The sequence below is a fragment of the Geospiza fortis genome, unplaced genomic scaffold, assembly GCF_000277835.1.
Source record: "Geospiza fortis unplaced genomic scaffold, GeoFor_1.0 scaffold97, whole genome shotgun sequence".
Classification (NCBI taxonomy): domain Eukaryota; kingdom Metazoa; phylum Chordata; class Aves; order Passeriformes; family Thraupidae; genus Geospiza; species Geospiza fortis.
The window spans coordinates 3084577-3102653 of record NW_005054343.1 but is presented as its reverse complement, the minus strand read 5'-3'; the positions used below and the strand labels follow the sequence as shown (position 1 = coordinate 3102653).

At 51.7% G+C, this 18077-nt stretch overlaps 1 protein-coding gene across 1 annotated transcript in view; it reads left to right on the top strand.

Moving 5' to 3' along the window:
• Positions 1-18077, top strand: part of VAC14 (VAC14 component of PIKFYVE complex) — a 55534-nt gene that overhangs the window by 28274 nt on the left and 9183 nt on the right. The window contains exon 13 of the mRNA XM_031058481.1: positions 6247-6379. Coding sequence (XP_030914341.1) covers positions 6247-6379 — 133 coding nt within the window. The remainder of the gene's footprint in view (positions 1-6246; positions 6380-18077) is intronic.

Genomic DNA, 18077 nt, shown 5'->3' with positions numbered 1-18077 from the left:
CCTCCTGGAGAACATACAGTGTTCCAGAGTGGAGATATTCTGTGTTAGGGGTTTGCTTTTGATATATCTTTGGGGGGATTTTATTCTCAGTGAGCCAAACCACTCCCCTTTTGTTGTTTGTTGCTTCAGTTGTGTCATCGTAGGTCTGCAGAGGTGGCAGCATATGACAAGGTCCCACCTCCAGACAGTCTGTAAAATGTTAGGGCAGCCTCTGCAAACATCAGGTGAGAGTCTGTAGCGTGCAGGAGGTCCATGAAAGGTAGAAAAGAGAAGGTGGCTTCTTGTCAGATGGCTCAGATTTGCTAAACTGCTATTTCCAGTGTTAGAGAAGGATAAAAGTGAAACCCTTCCTTACTCATCCTCCCCACAAAAGGCAGTGAGGCAGATGACATCACACCATTAACCACTTGCTCTTGAAGGAGCCAGTTTCCAACAGTCTTTGTAGAATCAGGAGTGTGACAGCAGGGAGCAGGGGAGCCAAGCAGGCAGGAGAAAAGAGAGCTGTCCTGAGTGCTCCAAACTCAGCAGTCTGGCTCCTGATGTTTGGTGTCTGTGGCATCTCTTTTCCTGCTGGCATGAAGATGTTCAGGAGTGTTGATTGTCAAAAACATTCTTCTGCTTCTTGGGGAGGAGAGGAATTTGAAAGAAAGGCTGATCTGTTTGTTTTCCTGGATGCAGTGTAATAGAGGAGCTGGGATGCCTTGGAAAGCCCCAGGAGAGACCATCCAGATGTAGTGTTAACTCGCCTGGCGTGCCTCCAGGTATCCATCCCTCCTGAGATGGTCACAGCATACAGCCAGCCAGAAAGCCTGGGGATTCCCAAATAACAGCTGGGATTACTGATTTGTAGTGGTGGACAAAGGAAAAGTTGATGATGTAGATGAGTCACTCATAGCCAAGGCTCCTTTGGAGTTACTTTGCTGGGCTGCCTCAGTTTCCCAAAGATCTTGTGAGAAATTTGTGGAGTGAGGTGAAAAACAAACTAGCAGAATGAATATTGGTGTGAAAACAGCCCAGCAAACCCCATTACTGCTCATTCCTTCAGGTTGTGTTTCATATACTTCACCTTTCCATGCAGGAGCCTCAACCCGCTCTAATCTCACCATGAAGCTTATCCATTCCTGGTTTGCATCTCTTCTGGCTACTTTGTGCTCCTGAACAATGGCTGAGCTATACCCTTGCTGCATTTTTGCTTATTGATTTACCCTAGCAAAGAAAAATGTAGTAGTTAACTGCTAACCTTACTAGAAAACCATCAGGATTATCATTGCCTGCTGCCTTCCTCCAAGGCAGCCATGAGCACAGACCCTGCATAAGGTGGGGAGAGCAAGGAGCAGCAAAAGCCTCATTTGGCATCAAAATATGTACCCCAGCCTGTCTGGGGACCCCCTTTCTGTCGAGAATTACAAACCCAGGAAGTCTCAGGAATTACAAACCCATGGCTCTTTAGCCAGGTAGGTAGGGGAGAAATATCCATGTGTGTCCAAGCAAAACCAGGCTGAGCACAGCCCCTGGCTGTGCTGTGCAGAATTTTGGTGGGTTTATTTCGTCAGCAGCATCCTGTGCTCTGGAAAGGGGAGAGTGGAGGTTTTCCAGAGCCCAGCTGAGCTGCCGACATGTTCACATCTGTTTCCAGCTACGCCCTGCGCCGGCTTTCTGGGAGGAGGAGGGGAGGATTTGCCTTTTTTGCAGCTCTATTTTTATCTTGCTCTGCGAGGCTTCACCACTCCGTGTTTGCAAAAGCTAAAATTCAAAACATCCTGGGGAAGGCTGCCGGGGGGAGACGCTGCAGATTCCCACGTCGCTGCCCAGGGTTTCGCCGAGCACCATCTGGCAGTGCCGACTCCCACGCCGCTGGCGCTCGGGCCGGCTCAGGGCTCACGGACCAGCTCCGGCTGCCGCCGGGTTTATCCCTGGTGCTCCCAGAAGAGCTGGGGGAGATCATTCTCTGGGCTGAGCTGGAAACATGATGCCTTGGGGAAAGCACTCGGGTGGGAAGGATGCTTGGCCTCGCCAACTCTTAGCTTACCCTCCCTATATCCGAGCTGAAATTGCTTCAATTAGAGATTGCGGTAAATCATTTTAGCTAAACCACCGCAAATACCCTTGTGGATACTCTTTAACCAGCTTACCCAGCTTTAGCTCGCTTCGGAAAGGAATCAATTCTGCTCCAATCTTATTTCAGTTTGGTTTCAATGGAGTTAAGCAAGTCCACGCTGGTTTTAATTAAGACTAGTTTGAAACCAATTATAGTAAATTAATAGAAGATATGTTTTATGCCAGGGTGAAGTTCAGAACTTTGTGGCTGAGATAGGAAAATCCGAGTTCGTGTCGGAGTCTGCCAGGCTCACCCGGAGCAATGTGGGGACACTTTGGATACTGTAGGTCTCGACAAAGCTCAGCCCATCAAGCAGCCAGACAGCCTGAATGTTCCAGGGTGATGTACAATATATATTTATAAGGGCCTTAATATAGATCCCTAATTGCCTGTCTCGGTTGATTTATGGTGTGGCCACGCAGGCGATGGGAACAGCGAGAGCCGCTGGTGAGCGCTCAGGGATGCACTGGGGGTTTGCAGACATTCGCTGTGCTCCGCTCGAGCTGGCACTCATGGCTGGGGGAACAGATGTTGGAATTGACTTAGATGATCCACGAAGCCTGCTTGTGTCCCTGGCTCTGCCTCAGTCTGTGGAGGGAATCCGGGGAAAAGATTTGTTAGCCTGGCATGCTGGGCTGCAGAAGGTTGCTGTAGCCATTGGTAGGACAAAGGATAATGGTGTAAAACTGACAGAATGTGTTTAGCTTAGGTATTAGAAAGAAATTCTTTATTGTGAGGGTGATGAGTTACTGGCACAGGTTGCCAAGAGAAGGTGTGGCTGCCCCATCCCTGTAAGCGTTCAAGGCCAGATTGGATGGAGCTCTGAGCAACCTGGTCTTGTGGAAGGTGTCCCTGCCCATTGCAGGGGGGTTGGAACGAGATGAGCTTTAAGGTCCCTTCTGTGATTCAATTATAAGGACCCAGGCTGATATGGACTCACTGTGGCCATATAGCTGCAATTCCCACATGCCTTTTGTCATGTTTCATGTTTCACTGCTCTGATGTTCCTCTGAGCCCAAAATTCCCATTTGTTCCTATTCTAGTGGATGTCTGGACTGAGTTTCATCATTGCTCTAAGCATGGATCTTTCTTCTTCCAGCTCCCTCCTCCACATCAGATTAAAAAAAAAGAAAAAAGAAAAAGCAGAGCTGTGACGTGCCACCAGCCCCAGCTACGTTAACAGCAGATCTGGCAGGTTACAGATCTGCAAAGTCTTTTGCTTCAGGGAAAGGGGGAGAGGTGCAAGCTTCAATTAATTATGCCACAGTTTTCTTAACACTTCTTCCTGCTTGTCTCTCGTGCTTCAGAGAAAACACTTGACAAGCTGCTCCTACAGTTCTGTCGGGCTGGGAATGCCACTGTGCTGAGCTGTAACCCTCAGGGCAGTGAGCTGAGCTCTGGGCTATGCCAGGAAGGGTTACACCATGGCACACAAGGTGCCAGCCACTTCCTAGACATCCTGTAAACAGAGCAAATGGGAAGTTAGGAGGATTGGGAGGCTTTGGAAAAGAACTGCTTTGCCTGCTTGGAAGAAGTATTGCCTGTTTAAGCTCCATCTGAGGTTTGGTTGAGCCTTTTACAGCCTGGCAGACTCTGACACCCTGGTTTCTCACTCCCAGCATTAGCCCTAGAGAGCACTGGCAAGGCTGCTCTGGCATGGTGTGCCACAGTGGAAACCTTCTTTAGGAACATGCAGGCATAGCTCCTGTACACCAGGTGAGCAAAGGATGGAAAAATGATCCCTCTGGAGTTCAGTCTCAGTGCTCCCAGAGGCAAAAAAAAGAAATGCTCCCCGGAGTGGGCAGACTCACATGCTTTCTCCTAGGAAAAACAGGGCACAGACTTGTTTTCACCATCTCTGTATCCCAGTCCTTCCTTGCTTCCAGGCTGGGCAGAAGGGTCCAAGGTTCAGGAACCAGTTGATGAAAGACAACAGCAGTACTGAAGGTCCTGCAGACTAGCTGGGATCTGATCTCCAAGGCAATTCTGACTTGGATACTCAGCTGATCCAGCAGGTCGTTCCTAGTCTCCAGCTGAAGATGCAGGAGACGCTGCACAATTCAGAGCACATATCTAAAGGTGCTTGTGGCTGGTCTGTCTTGCAGCCATTCAGCTCCATACAGCTTTGTCCTGTGCACAGCAGAAGTGCTGGTCCTGTCAGGGAGGAGAAAAATTGCTGCCTCCTCCTGTTTTTCCTTTGGGATGTGTTTTAGGATATGTAATGTTTGGCATGCAAGGTGACAATGAGCAGAAAGTTGGCTTTGCTTTGTAGAGGGAACACTGTGCCGTTGATGCTGCTATGGGGCTCAGAGAGACTATTTTTGGGGTCTTGAGAAGAGAGAAACTCCAAGATGAGACCTTCTCCCAGACAAGCTACAGCACTGGAGCATTGTTAGCTGGTTGGAAAGAAGGTGGGATGTCCTACCTGGTGCTAGCTCTTGTTGCAGTGCATCCGGGTTTGGGCGTCTCGGAGTTGCTGAGAAAATGGGCAAAAATACCACTTTGCATCTTTGGAAGACAGTTTCTGCCTGGTGTTCACCTGCCTTCCCAGGCTCTGCTGGGAGGTTTCAGGCTGAGCTGCAGACAGGCACAGTGGGAAGGCAGATCTGCCCCATGTCACCTCCAGACCATGTCTCTGCTTCCTTTTGAGCAGTGCTGAGCAGCTGTAGTGATGACACGTGGGGCATGGCTGCATTTTCACACCGGGTGCTCCCTGCCTTCGAACAAACACACCTTTGTTTTGGAGCACATTGGCTCAGCTGGATCCTTTTTTTTTTCCTTTGCCCAGATCATCTTCCCTGCAGCTGAGGGGAAACATGATGCGATGGTGAACACTTGTGCTCGGGGAGCTGCCTGCTTCAAAGCCTGGTTTGGGGTTACAGATATACCAAGGGGTGGGTGAACACACAGCTCCAGCAGGAAGAGGACACTGGGTTCTGGTCAGGATGACCTTGTATTTCATTTTCCTTTTTCTTTGGCTCTGTATGTTCTCTTAGATGTTAAATCCAAACCTGGGGAAGCTGCCCTGGGTGTATCTCTTGTGTATCATTGGGAGAGGCAGGATAGAAAACAGACCAGCAGCTTTTCCATCAGCTTTCCTGGGCTTTGGCAGCTTAATTACATCTTTAATTGGCTGCTCCGTGCTCCGCTGAGTGTCCATGGAAGCAGACAACATCCATAAATCAAACTGCTCAGGTTTCCTTTGGTTATCTGATGGAAATAGTGTGTGGAGAGTAGCCTTGGGGTGCTCATGTGTGCTGGCTTCCCTCCTTACCACAGCTAGACATGGCCTTTCTGAAGGAGAAATTAAGGAAGAGAACTCCCCTTTTTGCAGAGTCGCCTTTGAAATGCTCTCTCCAAACATTTGCTTTGAGCACTGTCCTGCTAAATAAACTATCTCCCCTGGGGTTTCACTGTGGGAAAAGCAATCTTTACCTGCCAGCTCACTGCTCTTTTGTTTGGAGGGGATATTTCCCTGAGCTGGCAGCTGCCCCTTTCCCTGCCAAGAGTCTCAGACCAGGACAATCCCTAAGCCTGGAGCTCTGCTGTGGTTTGACCAGTACTGTATGGTAGCCCTGGGGCACATTGTATATGACACTTGTACCAAGTGGCTCCTGCTCAGGGAAAATGACATCACCGAGTGTAAACCAGTGTCTGTGACACACCCCATGAATGTGTGTGTCTGCCACTACATGCACACTGGGCTTGGGGCATCTGTGCTTATGGGGTTGGGTTACAGGCTCTTCAGCTCACCAGCAAACTGGTGGTTTTGGGGTGAGTGTACATGCCGTATCTGAGGAGATGGGATTGGCTCAATTTAGAGCCTCAGGCACTCCTTCTTCTAGCAGCTACTGAAGCTGAATAGCTCTGAGATGAAAAAATCCCAAAAATCCCATTTTTAACCCAGGTGTTGCTTCCAGGGCTGTGACCACCATAAAATTCTTTCTCTTGGGCTGGAGAGAGCTAGGACAGGGCTGGCTCTGCTTGAACCAAGCAGATGTGGTTATATGAGGCTTGAAAATCTTTCCATGCCCCTGCCCTTATCATCTCAGTGCTGTGACCATGTAACCAAGGGTGTCTGTTCTCTCATCAAGGCTTTGGCAGCAGGGCCCTGGCAGCTCTAATTTGCTCTCGTCTTGCCTCCCCAGGTACAAAAGGCCTGGAGTGCTCACCCTCCACCCCCACCATGAACTCCTATTTCTACAAGTTCATGATCAACCTGCTCAAGCGCTTCAGCAGTGAACGGAAACTCCTGGAAGCCAGAGGAGCCTTCATCATCAGGTCAGAGCACCCCACCAGCCTCACTGAATCTCCTGAGTACTCCTGGGACGGGTGGGACGGTGATGGCAGGGTCAAGCACCCCAAGTACTACATTCATTCAGAGCCAAAACCATTTCCTCAAGCTTCCCTCGCACTCCAGCAAACGGGTTTGGAGCAAATGGGATTTGCCTTTCACATGTCAAGGCACCATATTTCTCTCTCCCATCCCCGGAGGCAAAGTGGCTCCTTATTAAACAATGTTGTCAGAGCCTGTTTCGTTAAGAAGCAACTAGACCAGCCAGAGCAGGAGACAGGCTTGCACTCCTAGTGCCAAGCTGAATGAATCCCTCCAGCCGGCTTGGCGAGATGCTCACCCATCCAAAGCCATGTGTTTCAATGCATAGAGTTGGGAGATTTTGCTTCAGCTTTTTAAGGAGAGGCAGAGGCTGGAGAGCCAAATGTTGTGAAGGCTGGAATGCCAAGTGTCGTGGCAGCTGGCAGGCAGTCATCTTTATTGCAATAAAATCTGGGGCAAGGGATAACCGTTCCTCAGCTTGCTGGGAAATAAGAGGGTTAATGGTCAAAGTGAGGTGGAGAAATCAGTGAGGAGGTCGGTGGAATCAGCTGGCAGGACCCTCAGTTTTCCTCCCTTGCTTTCAGGGATGTGGCATCAAAATGAACAGGGGGAGAGCATGAGATAAAAGCCATGCTTCTATGGGAGAAGAGAGCCACCATTCTAAAGGCACAGGGGTGTGCCAGGTACTGATGAAGAGATCCCATCACTGCAGTGGGAAAATACAGCATGCAGAGTTCCCAAAATTTGCTAAGCTGAGCTGGGTGTGGAGTTGTATCTGCTTGGGCAGCAATTTTTGGCCTAAGTCCGGATTCATCCCAGAGACAATATCCCACTCAGAGTGTCCACTCTCCTCTAACCAGTCAGCACAGCCCCTAGGATAAGCCATCTTGGCAAGGAGGTGGCCTCATGATGTGTTAGTGAAGCAGGGTGACCAGAGTGACAGTGAGCCTGGACAGGGTCCCATTTAAAAGCTCTCCTGTACCCTGGCTACCTCCAGCTTTTTCCCTGCAGCTCTGGCAGGAGGATCCTTGGCTGGCAGGCCCAGCTTTCCCAGCAGCCAGCCAGAGGTGCGGTGGGACTGGCTCACAGCAGCTCAGCGAGCTGAGGCTTTTTACAGTGACTCATGCCCCAAAAAATCTGGTAAAGCAAAAAAAAAAAAAAAAATTAAAAAATAGATGACTCTGTCCTTTGTCAAGTCACGTTGTTGCTCATATGGGGTAGATGCAGGACTGGAGCCAAAGTGGTGGTTCTGGGAGGGTGAGCCATGCCCTCAGGTGCCAGTGATTAACTCTGAAACCTACTGATGGCGGGTAAAAGAGTGGTGTAAACTAACATCTCTGCTGCTTCCAGAAAGAGCGAGATGAAAATAGAGGAGAAAAACTTTTACAGGACTCTCTGGCAAAGATTGATCTCTTGCCTGAGAGGCTCAGTGAATGTGGGAGCCTCATGGAGCTATTTTTAGCCACTTTTCAAATTGAAGCCGTATGCGCGTTCCCACGTTACATCCCTCCCCTGTCCACAAGCCAGCTCAGCTGTTTTGCACAGCAGGGTGAGAAGCCAGCCTCATGTTTGACTTAAGAGATGCTGGTGATGTTTCATTCTGAGCTGAAGAGTGCGAGGGGGATGCTTGAGAGACTGGGACAGCATCTGCTGAAGTGCGGTCCAGGACCACTGATGCCTCTTTCCCAGGCTGGCCTGGGAACACTGAAACAGGGAAGGAAAATAGGCCTGTTACGTTTAGGCAATGATTTCCAGCTGAAGGATTAGTGTTCACAGGAAAGGGAAATGGAGGACAGGGGTTTTATTCAAGCACAGCACAGCAGTTTTCCCTGTCACGTTGCTGGTGGGCACATTCAAAGGTCCATGAGGTCACATAGGGGATCTGCGATTAAGGCAGTTTATTTCTAATCCAACTCAAGTTTGTTCATGCTTGGTTTCTGACTCTGAAAGAACTTTAGACACTCTCCTGGTATGTCCTCAGAGTCCCAGAGATAGAGGTTATAGTACATTGCATGCTTGAGGATGGGAATGGAGTTTGACCACTGATCTCTGCAGGAGGTGGGACCATCTCTTGCTCTGTAAGGACCTGTAGTCCCCAAGACAGGTAGAACTGCTCCAGAGCCTTCCTGATGCTGAGAGATGGGTGGGAGAATTACCTGCAGCCCTCACTGGCAGAATTCACCCTTGAAGCCTGGCTCAGGCTGAGATAGGGGCTGTGGTGGGTGGTGTCACCATCAGTAACCCCAGTCCCAAGGTAGGTGTCTTGAGATGCTTTGCCAGAGAAGACAGGGTGGAGCTAAATGGAAATGGAAACTTCCTTCAAAATAACAGGGAAACAGCTCCAAAATCTTCTGTCATTCATAAGGAAGTATCCAGAGAATTTTTTCTCCTTTACCTGTGACTACCAGGCTGGGGATAACCCAACACTGGCATGTGGTCCCTCTGCCAGCACTGTTTGTGCCTCAAAGAGATGGATCGCTCTGCTGCTTTCCCGAGTGGGATCCAATGCCCATCACACCATGGTGTGATGCCTCATCTGTGCCAAGGGCTTTAGGATTAGGATCCCCTCAACCCAAGCAGACCTCACAGAGAGAAAGCCTCTGGCTGTGGTGGAGCTCACATCCCCAGCTGAGCCCCAGCAGGAGAAGTTGGACTTGATGATCCTTGTGGGTCCCTTTCAACTCCCTGTCATCTATGATCTATGAGAAAGGAAGAGCAACATCCAGGAGAAGGCTCTTCAGAGCTGTTTAGATGCCTCATGAATGTCTGGGCAAAGGATTTGCTGCGGGGATTGCAGTGGTACAAGTCCCATAGAGTCTCGTGCTGTGCCACCCCTCTCCCCTGGAGGAGGGAGAGAAACCTGCTCCCATGATCTCTTCCAAATATTTTTTTTTCAATTTGGCATCAGTTTTGTACATTGCAGCTGACAGGGTTCCTTTGGGGGTCCCTTCTCTCTTACTGTCACTTGTGACCTTTTTTAGGCTGGAAGCCAGTAAAATTAATCTGCCTTCAAAACTAAGAATACCAAGTGCTGCCTTCTCCTCTCAAACCAGGCATGCTTGCACTCAAACATTGCTCCTAAAGTGTTGTCAGAGGCAGGAGCATCAGTTACCTCCCACCTTGATAAGCACATCTGAGGCCTTCCACCCTTCTCACTAATTGCCCTGGCTGGCACGTGGCTGTCCTGGATTCACCAGAGCCCTTAAGCAAGAAGCAAATATTCCCATTCAGCTGCTGACCTCTTGGAGCAGCAGAAAAATGCGGAGGAGCTTCCAAAGCATCACATGGCTCCCTGGAGCAGCAGGCTGTCCTCCAGGCAGGAGCCCTGTGCAGGGAAAGCTGCTTGGCCCGTCAGGAGGCAGGCAGCAGAGCGGCACCGAGCTTTTCGGCTCACACTGAGATTTGCAGGCTGGATTTAATTCCTGTTGGTTGGTACCAGTGCAGTGGGATGGGGGGATTAAGGGAGAGGTTAAGCCCCTACTGCATGGACATCAGTGCTGCTGCTCGGAGCACAGTGTGAGGATAGGGCTGGCTGCCCTTGCGAGGAGCGGTCTTCTCCCCTCAACCGGCCCCCAGGGCTGGTTGTGCAGTTCCTGTGTTGTCCCCAGGGTCAGTCTGAGCTCCAGGAGCTGGTTCAACTGGCTAAGTCAAGCCTAGCACCAAAGCAGCTGGCTTTTTGCTGCTCTCTGAGATGGAACAGCTCAGACATTCATGGCTGATGTACCTTGCCACAGCAAATGAACCCTCTGGGGTATGGGATGTGCTTGAGTGGCTGGAGACATCCCTATGCATGTCGTGTGTGGATGCTTTGAAGCACAAGGCCTAATTCTGAAGCCCAGCAAGGCCATTTTCTTGCAGAGCAGTGGCACCCTGGGGCAGAGAGGATGCCTGAGTCAGCACTTTGCTCCCCAGGCACAGCCGCACGCAGGGGTTGTCTCAGCTTGTTTTATAGAGCTGTTAAATGAACCTCCCCACTGCCTGGCACTTTCTCACAGGGTGTTTTCTGAGGTTAAGCTGCTTGGAAGAGGCCCTGGCATGACTTTTCAACCACCTGGCATGTGATGCACCTGGTGAGACTTGTCCATTTGACTGGGGATGGTCCTTGGCCTTTAGGGGTATGCTTGAACCCTGTGGGGACTGGCCAGGAGGGCTGGCTGGCTCTGCATCCACTCTGGAAGACGTAGGCTGGAGCATATAAGGTTGTTCAGCCAATTTATGGCATTAGCTGCAGAGCTGGAAAATCCCAAGTCTCGTGATGGGGCCACAGATTTATACTTCCAGCAGACGGGAAAAGTTCACCTGGCTGGAAATTCTGACTGTTCTTGAGATCTCAAAGCCCTGCTGGGATGAGGCCAGTGGAGAGCTGGATAATGAGGGCAGAGCTGAGGACAAAGACTGGCAGGTCACACTGGGTGCATGAAGGGCTGTACAGATGCCCTCGAGGCTGGGGTGGCCAGTCCCTCTTTTTGGGCATGACAGGGCTCTTCTGCCTCTGAGAGTCTGACTGTACAACACTAGTTTCTCCACAAAAAGTATTGAAAAAGTGAGTTTGAACCTGCTAACCAGGACGAGGAGTCAGAGAGGAGGGGAGCAGAGGGCTGGAGGAGCGTGCAGCGCAGACATCCATCCGATGCTCTTGGCAGGCCCGCAGTGAGGTGCGTGTTAAATCACTTTTGACTGGCCTGCCTGGCATTCCCAGGGCTGTGCTCTCTGTCTGGGAGAGTGGGAAGGGAAGGGCTGCCTGCCAGCATCCCAGTGAGCAGGGCTGTCAGGAAGGGAGTGGGATGGGGGTTTAGCTGCAGATTTGGATAGCAAGGGATGCACTGGGGATCCTGTACAGAGCCAATGGGTGTTTGTTTTGGTAATAAGGGGGTGCCACAACCACAGGATGCCTCTATACTGCAGTGAGCCAGTGTCCCTCTGGCCCCATCCTGCCTCCCACCTCATCCCTAACCTTGTCCTTTCCTCCTGCTGTGCTGTCCTCACTTCCCAGCCCTTCACTGGAGGCTCAGGAGCTGGGGCTAACCAAAACCCTCCTCTTCTCCCAGGCCTGGATGTTCTTGAGCTCCTCTGGACACACATTTTCCTTGAGCAAACACCCCAGTACCCCCTGATGATCTGGAGGCACCCAGTGCTGGGATGCAGGACCCACTCCTGCTCCTTCCTTTGGATGTGCTGATGCCACTGTGCCCCCTCCAGCTCCCATTGACAAACCCATGCCCTGAAAATCCCTCTACAAGTGAATCAGGGCTGGAGGGGGGACACGTGTCACCTCTTCCTCTCTCCCACCCTCGGTGCCACTGCAATGCAGAACAAAACCTGCGTTTGTTTTTGCGGGAACCATTTGGCTTGTACTCAGCAAAGTGCAAAAAAAAAAGAAGGGGAAAAAAAATGGAGGCTCTTTGATAAACTGTGATATGAACTCGGGTAAAATCCAAACAGCTGTGAGTGCTACAAGGGAAGCTTCTGTGTCGGGAGGCAGCGAGCCTGCGAAAATCCACTGCTCTGCCTGCCAGGATGCTCGCTGGCCGCCTGCCCTCCGGCTTTAATGAACTGTGCACTCGCCATCCCCCTCCTCATGCCTCACCGAGAGCAGGAACAGGAGAAAGCTTTTTAGTTTGTGGGTTTTTTGTCCATTTGCAAAGCAGAAAGAGGGACTCCCTGTCACCCGAGGCCCTGGCCAGGCACAGGGTGGTGGAGCAGGGTGCTGAACATGCCCAGTTCTGCAGAGCTCAGTGGGCTTCTCCTCACTCATCTCCAGCCTATTCCTCTGTGCCTCCTTTTAATTCTCCCTGCTCCCCAAAACCTTCTCTCCCCAGTTTGCCATGTAAAACCCCCTGCCTGGAGATCCAGAATGGTGATACAGCAGTGTGGTGGCAAACAGGCTCTGCTTTCCTGCATCCTCCCTCTGCTCCAGGCTTGCACTCCGGGGTCTCCTTGGGCTCCTATGGGATTTTGGAAGAAGCCAGCAACCCCATTGTACCTTCAAAAGCCCCCAGCTCTCAAATTGCCTCTTTTACATTGCACAGTGAGCTCCACAAGCCCGCAGGAGCATGTGTTTATTGAGGTTTTAATTCACTGAGGCTCTGGGACATCATTCTGGACTCTCCGATGCCCTCTCAGCCCCATGAAGCAGGAGCCAGAGGGGGGAAAACCCAGTTTCCACCACAGCAGAGGTTGGCTCTGGAGTCACAATGCCCCAGCAGTCAGCAACAGCATGACCTTCACAAGGGAGGAGCCTGGTTGCCCTGTCAAAGGATTATCCCTGCTGGGAGAGCAGGAGCTGGGTCAGCCCTGGCCAGCTCCCTGCTGGGGCTGTACCCCCAGGGAAGGACAGGAGATGCCTCCACGGAGCTCCAGGGGCTGGGTGAGCTGGGGTGCACCTGGAAATGAGTTTGCTGCTCCAGGAGCAGCCGTACTTGGAGTTGCTTGGAAGGGTTTGATGGGTTTTCCTGTAGAAAAATGGGAACCACATGTGAGCAGCGGTGCTGGCGTGGGCTGGGACTAATTTGGGTCAGTGAGAGGGTGGAGGGGAGGAAGGGGAAATGTGCGTAGGAGAGGAAAACCCTCACAAAACGGCCAAGTTCCTTCAAAGGGCAGGTCCCCAGGTAGGGATAATGGCATTTCTACCATCCCCACTTTCATCCCAGGGTGATTGCTGTGGAAAAGCTGGCTGTGGAAGGAGGGAACTGGGATAAGGCAAACTGGACAGTGGGGAGAGGAGCCCACAGCTTCCCTGCTTGATGACTGTCATATTCTGCAGAGCAGGGATTCAGCACAAGCAGCTTCCAAAGTGTCTCCCAAATTTTTTTTGCCTGGCTGATGGGGTGACGACCCTCATCATGGGGAAGCAGCTTAACCTGTCTGATCCTGCTGGTTGGCCTCAGGTCTTCTGATGGTGCTTCCTTTTCTGGCTCTGCAGCTGTGACAACTGGGTTTATTCATCTTTGTGGAGGGAAGAGCCAGGACAGGAAATCAGGCTGAGTTAACAGTGTTTTTCCCCCACCTGTCTTCCAGGGGATCTTGTTCAGTTATCCCCAGGCACAGGGCACACTCAGTTAAAAACTGAGAAGAGCTCACCTCAGCCAGTGGGTCCAGCTGGGCACTCTGCTCCCAGGATGGGATGTCCTCAGATAAGGTATCTCTGGATGGGACATCTTTAACTCCCCACTGAAAGCACAGAGCCGTGCAAAAGCCACCTTGGTTGGAGTTCCTGCCGTTCAGTGCTCCTTCCCTTCCTGCATGAGCTGCTCCTCGTGTTCAGCTGCACATGGAGCTGGTCCCCTCAAAGCACTGGGTGCTCTCTTATGGTCCTGGCAGGGCAGGGAGCATCCATCTGCTCTCCTCATGCATCTATGGGCCCTGGAGGGTTTGAGGGAGAAGGCTCCTCAGGCTGTATCCCTTTTTGGGATCCTTCCAGGGATCCTGGCTCAGAAGGCAGGGCAGGCTTTGTGATCCAATGCAATGCTGAGAGGCAGAGGGCATGGAGGCAAGCCTGGCACTAAAGCTGAAATAGCATCTGGAGTGTCTAAACCATGGCATAAATGGGGTATTTTTTCAGCTGACACTTGAGTAGGAAGTGCAGCAGGGCTCACTGAGTTATGGGCACCTCCTTCCCTGAGCTCCAGGATGTGCTTGAGTTGTTGGCAGAAGAGACAAGGCAGCTTCACCTCCCACCCCAGGATACACTTATCCCTGAGCCATGGGATGCTGCCACCTCTTCCCAGCCCCTCTTCCTTCCTTCTGGAAAGCTTCACCCTCAAACACAGAGTGTATTCCTGCCATAGTCTATCCCTCTGCTTTCTGAGGTCTAGAGATAACCAGCAGGACTATTTTCCCTCAAGTTTGCCTTCCCTACATGGCCATCCAAAGGCTCATCCATCTCTAGGACAGCAACCTGCTCCTTGGCCATGCTTTTAGGAGCAAAAGCACTTTTATTTCTTCACCTTAAAGCAAAGTGATGGGGAAGGGTGAGCACAGCTCCCATCTGTGTACAAACTGTGCATACCCTGAACAGGATCAGTCTCTCCCAGCTCCTGTTGCCACAGCTTTGCACCCGCTCCTTTAACCTATTTTATTTGCAGTGATGAGAAATTATAGGGGGAGAAATAAGGCGCTTGTCAGTTTTCTTGAAAATTAGGCCACAGCTGTCAGCCTGAAAGGGAAGCGGACGTCTCGAAGGAAGGATCTGCTGCTGCTGCTGCTCTACAGTTCTCCCCCACTCCCAAGCCAGCTCCTACCCTTCCTCCCCTTCCCAACAGAGCTTGCCTGAAAACATCAGTGCCCGGTGTCGCTGTCCCTCTAGGAACAGGTTCTGGAGGGCTCACTTCAACATGAGTTGTTCCTCTCAGCTGTGGTGGTGGCTGGAGCCAGGCATGTGCTCTAATGCTGCTGCAGGTGCCTCCTGCCTGGGGCTTGAAGCCCCAAGAGCTGTGGGCAAGACTTGCATTTGCCATCCATTTTGCCATCAAGTCACTGGCAAGTTTAAAAGTTGGAAAGTAAGTGCTTGGGCAGGTAATTTTTTGCTTTCCTGGAGGGTTTGGAAGGGGAGGTTTGCCTGTTTTTCAAGTGAGCCTTTTGTAGATGCTCAGATGTTCCTACAGTATTTTGTAAGCTTTGCAGGTCGTCAGTGCAGGTGCTCAAGGCCAGGTTGTATGGGGCTTGGAGCAATCTGGTCTAGTGAAAGGCATCCCTGCCCATGGCAGGAGGGTTGAAATGAGATGGTTTTTAAGGTCCCTTCCAAGCCAAACCATTCTACAATTCTGTGGGCAGGATAGCTTTATCCATCAGTCACTATAAAGTTTCCTCAAGGAAAGTCCTGGCACACATCAGCTTGAGCAGCTGGAGACTGGTACTGGTTGTCTGTCTAGTGGGCTTCCCCTAGGAGGAGCTGTCACATTCATCTGTGTTATGCTAAAAGTTGGGCCATACCTTGGGCTGAGTGGACTGTCAGGTTTCCAAATTGAGTTGTCTTTTAGCTTCTGGCCCATTCCAAAGGGTATTACTCTTCCTTCTACTTGGTACAGCCCTGTTTCCCTCTCCTGTTTGGTACAGAGCTGCAGGTATCCCACTGATCCTAAAAATGCCCAGAGGTGTTGGATATCTGCTTGGAGAACTCAAGATGATCTTGTCGAAGGGCACTGTTCTCCAGCCATGTCCAAGGTGGGAACAAGGCTGCGTTCATCACAGGAGGGCACATCAAGGTGGATGTGCCCAGCTTCAGGCTGGACTGTCAGCTTTAGTGTGCAGCAGGGCAGCCATCCTGCCAGGCAGGACAGGGACCTCCCATGGCCTGATGTCCAGGCGGAGCAGCAGGAGGAGCAGAAGGCACGGGTGGAGGCTCTGCAGGATCAAGATGCTGTTTCACCAGCTGAAGGTGGCCTGAAACACTAATGTACATTTGTGCTGCGTTCCTCTCAGGCATCTTGGTTGCTGTGGGGATCCCCAGGGATCCCTCGGAGCGCCTTTGGCTGAGGCAGCCAGGCCAGCGCTGAGCTGGCACCGCAGTTGTCACTGACGGCTGCTGCCAGGCAGACGCTCCGTGGGAGGCTTCTCTTGTTTGCACTGAAACACTCTGCACCTTTCCCTTTTCAAGAGAAGGCATCGCAGGGCTTGTCTCCTCCGGCTTTCCCAGATCCACACATCTCCTTCCCAGATCCACACATCCCTTCCCAGATCCACACATCTCCTCCCAGGATATGCACATCTCTGGTCTGCAGCTTTCACTGAGTTTCCCTGGAGAGCTTGATAACCATTCCAGGAGACCAAAGCTGATGAGGGTCCTTCTCCTCCCCAGACCTGCCTCCTGGACAGAAGGAGCTCTCCTGTTCCTAAACCTCACAAACCCTTCAAAATCCCTTACATAAAATGCGATGAATTTTGTAAAGCAGGAGCTGCTGGGGTTGCTATGGTTTCCCTTGCCCAGAGGAGCAGCTCTGGAGCCTGGATTCAGGAAAGGAGGGGATTAAAATGGAGGACTGGGATTTTCTTTGCTGATATGGAGGGAAAGGATGGGACAATGACATCCTGCTGCCTTCCCCACTTGCTCTCTTCTCCCCTTCACATCCTAATTTTATCTATGCTTTCTCTGCAAATTCCTAAAGGATCCCAGCTGCTGGGCCAGGCTGGGGGTGTTGCTTTTGCTGGCAGGAGAATTCAGGGGGATGGGGAGGGGCAGTGGGTATCACAGAGGCTGTGGATTTCCTGGTTAGGTGGGTTAAGCCAGGGCATCTGTTGGGGAGCCTGGGGTGTGGAGGAAGGGTGGGGGATAGCCTTTGGGAGGAGAGAGGAAGGGAGCAGAGGAAGAGGAGGGTTGGGAGGAAGTATGGAGGGGCTCTGCCCTCATCACAGCTGTGGAAGTCTTTTTGCGATCCATGAGGAGAAAAGTGGAGCAGAACCCCTCAGGGCATCACTCCCAGGCCTCAGCCAGCTCCTTCCACAGCTCAGGCTCTGTCCCAGTTGCTGGAAGTGGGACGAGACATGATCCTCTCCCTGCTGGGGCCCCGTGTCTATTAGCCCAGAGCTAATAAAGCGAATCACTGGTGCTTAATGAAGAAGCACCTGCTTAATTGAACACAGCAGGATGGTGCTCAGCATGGCCAGGCAATGGGATGGGACCAGTGTTTCCCCCCAGGCACCCCACAGATCCCAGAGGAGGAGGCGGTTCTGCAGTGAGACTGGATCTCATCTTACTTTTTTTAGATTTTAGGGGAAAAACAAACGTTCACCCTCTTCAAGCAGGCATTGGTCTGGCCTCTGCCACCCTGTTCCTGTGTGGTGGCTCGGGGCAGGGGACGGGGCTGAAGTGGTTAAAGGAACGAGCGGGCAGGATGGGAACTCTGACAGCTCCCTGAAATGATGATGTTTAGATTAGCCGGTTTCCAGGCATCGAGTTGTCAAAGCAAGAGGGCTGGGAGGGACGCCGGGGCTTGTCCTTAATTGGAGATGTGGCTCTAAAGCCACCCCATCTTGCCAACATCCTCTGGGCTCCAGCATACTGCCCTGCAGCAGCTCCCTGCCCCTGCACGATCCCTGTTCTGCTTGTTCCCATTGCTCATCCCACCCCACCGACCATTTGTGTGATGAGAATTCGTTGTGATTGACATTGCTGTGCTGGCAATTTGGTGGCTGCTACATCAGAGACACAGGGGGACCCTAGGGTGGCATGGGCACGCAAAGCTTGTGGTGACCTCTGTGGCTCTTCCCTTGGCCAGCCTCGTGTTGTCAAGGAGTCCTTTAGGCAAGGGGATGGGCAGGTCCTGTGACTGCAGCAGGGGCTGGAGGTGACCTGCTGGGCCCCTTGGGAGCCCCATGGTGGCTCGAGGTGTCCCCGAGGCATCGTCACGCTGCAGGTGGATGCTGCCTCCCATCTGCCTGCAGCCACATTCCTTGGCTGCATAGGAAAGGCTTGAATAACCCTTTTAATTTGAGGAGTTAAATTTTAATGGCCTGGATACCACATTTCATTATCGCCATGTGCCTGCACTACTGGCTGCGTAACATAACCAGTGTCTGCCATGGTGCTCTGCAGCTCCTGCCTCCCTGGGGACACTTCCTGCCCTCTTCTTCCATGCCAGGAGATCCTTGGGGACTCTCTGGGTCCCCATGAGCAAGGGGATGCACATCACTCACAGGGATGTAGGG